Raw genomic sequence first — 2,345 nt, 5'->3', positions numbered from 1 at the left:
GAGACAACAGAGCAGTGGATTTATTGATTTATTTACTGTATATTGCTGCTGCTACACAGATCTAAAATAAATATGCGATTTATTTTCCGGCTGTTTACCTTCACAGACATAACCGGCACGCGTCGGAAATGTAACGCCCCTTACCATAATCGCGAGCATCAGCTCTCAAAGTAAATATCAAGACAGTTAATAATGTCGAACAGATGTTTTAGCAGGTACGAGCTGTAATGGCCGCAGCTCTATTCCGGAAAAGGGGGCGGGGAGCAGCAGCTCATTTGCATTTAAAGAGACAGGCCCTTGTTTCTGCTTCCACTCAAAATAGGCATTTTCAAAATTATATAATACATTGTAAAAAGGGGCATAATATGTCTCCTTTGAAATAGTTTAGGTTTGATTTTTATCATCTACAAGTTTAAATTTGTAAGTGCCAAAAAATTTACTTAAATGTGTAAGTAATTTACCCAACTCTGTACATGACTCATTTTTTATTAAACCTGACTGAGACATTTCTAGCTCCCAGTGTGCTTTGCATGGGACTAGACAGGGAGAGTTAATATTGTAAGCAAGTGTAATTTTATATGTTTTTGAGCCAGAAGAAAAAGAAGAAACTTGTAAATATTTCATGTTCTGTTATAATGGGATTTAGAACAGTTTTATATTGGTATTTTGGGGGTTTACATTATGCTGAACAGTGGAGATTGTGCTGATGTTGATTATTGCTACATACAATAAAGTCCTGTATTTAATATTGCTTTACTTAATGAGACATTACTGCTCAAATGCCAGCGTAGTGATCTACTTTTTCTTGTACCTCCTGCCAAAATCATGTTATATATAATAATAAAATAGTATATTTAACATGCTAGTTTTCTGTTCGCAGTTTTCTATTAATAGACCAAACATCTGAGTTGAATTTACACAGCAATTTCATGGATTTTTTAAACAACTGAAAAAAAAAAAGAGACGATTGAACCAAAAGTGAAAATTCTGTCATCATTTACTCACACTCATGTCGTTCCAAATCTGCAGGGCTTTTCTTTTTCTGAGGAAAACAAGCAGATCAGACCCAGTTGATGTTGTATGGACATATTGTGTGATATTGTATTAAAGAAATTAAGTCGAACAGGTTTGAAAATACATGAGGGTGAGAAAATAATGACAGAATTTTCATTTTTGGGGCAAACTACAAAAGCTTCAGATATCACGAGGGCTTTTTCCAGACATGTACTCAATTTTCTCTTTTTCTTCTCTTCAGGTTGTGGCACAAATCGACAAGTTAACATCAGATATCGACCTCGACTCAGACGATGACCTGACACTAGTGTGTTGCAGCGAGGACTGTAGTGACCTCTTGCACAATGAGACATTATCCGACTACCACTTACCGCACAACCCTCTGCTAGACACGGTCCGTAGCCCAACCAGAGCCAAGAAACAAGAATTAGAGCTCTACCGCAGGAGCTGTGGAGACTTGCCTGCCCTCAATGGACCGTTAAAGGCCTCAAACAGCCCTAAAGCCTCCTGGCTCTTTGGATCTGGAGGACGGCTCCATTATTACGACAAGACGCTATATCACGCATTATGCTGTGACGATGACTATTACGACGAAGATAGAGGTGGAATGAGATCATCGAGGCTGTCGTCCACCGATTCTGTGTTTTCATCTTCACCTCCGAGGTTTCTGACGCCCAGATGTAACCGTAAAACGTACTCCAGCCCGGACTCGAAGAAAAGAGCTCTACGTAGCTGCAGTACGCAAACGGTTTCCGATAAAAGCACACAAACTCACTTCCCATACATTCCAGCCAAGCAAAGAGCTTCAAGTGACTACAAGAACTGAAACTTTCCGCAAGCGTCCCAAAACTTGGATAGTTAACCCAGAATGAAACATCTGGCATTAATTTTTCACCCTCATGCTGCTCTGAAACCATATGACTTCCCTTCTTCTGTGGAATGCAGAAGGTGAATTTTTTTTCGATATAATAGTAGTGAAAAATAACAGGGATTGTGAAGCTGCAAAATGACAAAAAAAAAGTCCACATGACTTGTTAATACATTTAAAATCTTCTGAATGTACACTACTGGTCAAAAGTTTGGAATAATTAAGACTGTTTAATGTTTTTTGAATGAAGTCTCTTCTGCTCACCAAGGCTGCATTTATTTGATGTAAAATACAGTAAGCTGTTAGAAAAAAGTTACAAATTATTACAATTTAACTGAACTGTTTTCTATTTGAATATATTTTAAATTGTAATTTATTTTTGTGATCAAAGCTGAATTTTCAGCATCATTACTCCAGTCTTCAGTGTCACATGATCCTTCAGAAATCATTCTGATATACCGAT

General features: G+C 37.7%; 1 protein-coding gene across 1 annotated transcript in view; it reads left to right on the top strand.

The window, feature by feature from the left end:
* The window catches only part of LOC107712506 (UPF0583 protein C15orf59 homolog), a 17,735-nt gene extending 15,720 nt beyond the window's left edge, over positions 1–2,015 (top strand). The window contains exon 2 of the mRNA XM_016517775.1: positions 1,256–2,015. Within this exon, the coding sequence (XP_016373261.1) occupies positions 1,256–1,840 (585 nt within the window). The 3' untranslated portion in view covers positions 1,841–2,015. The remainder of the gene's footprint in view (positions 1–1,255) is intronic.
* The last annotated feature ends 330 nt before the right edge of the window (positions 2,016–2,345 follow it).

This window comes from Sinocyclocheilus rhinocerous, unplaced genomic scaffold, assembly GCF_001515625.1.
Source record: "Sinocyclocheilus rhinocerous isolate Xijiao unplaced genomic scaffold, SAMN03320098_v1.1 scaffold1259, whole genome shotgun sequence".
Taxonomy (NCBI): Eukaryota; Metazoa; Chordata; class Actinopteri; order Cypriniformes; family Cyprinidae; genus Sinocyclocheilus; species Sinocyclocheilus rhinocerous.
This window is presented reverse-complemented; position numbering and strand designations above follow the sequence as displayed.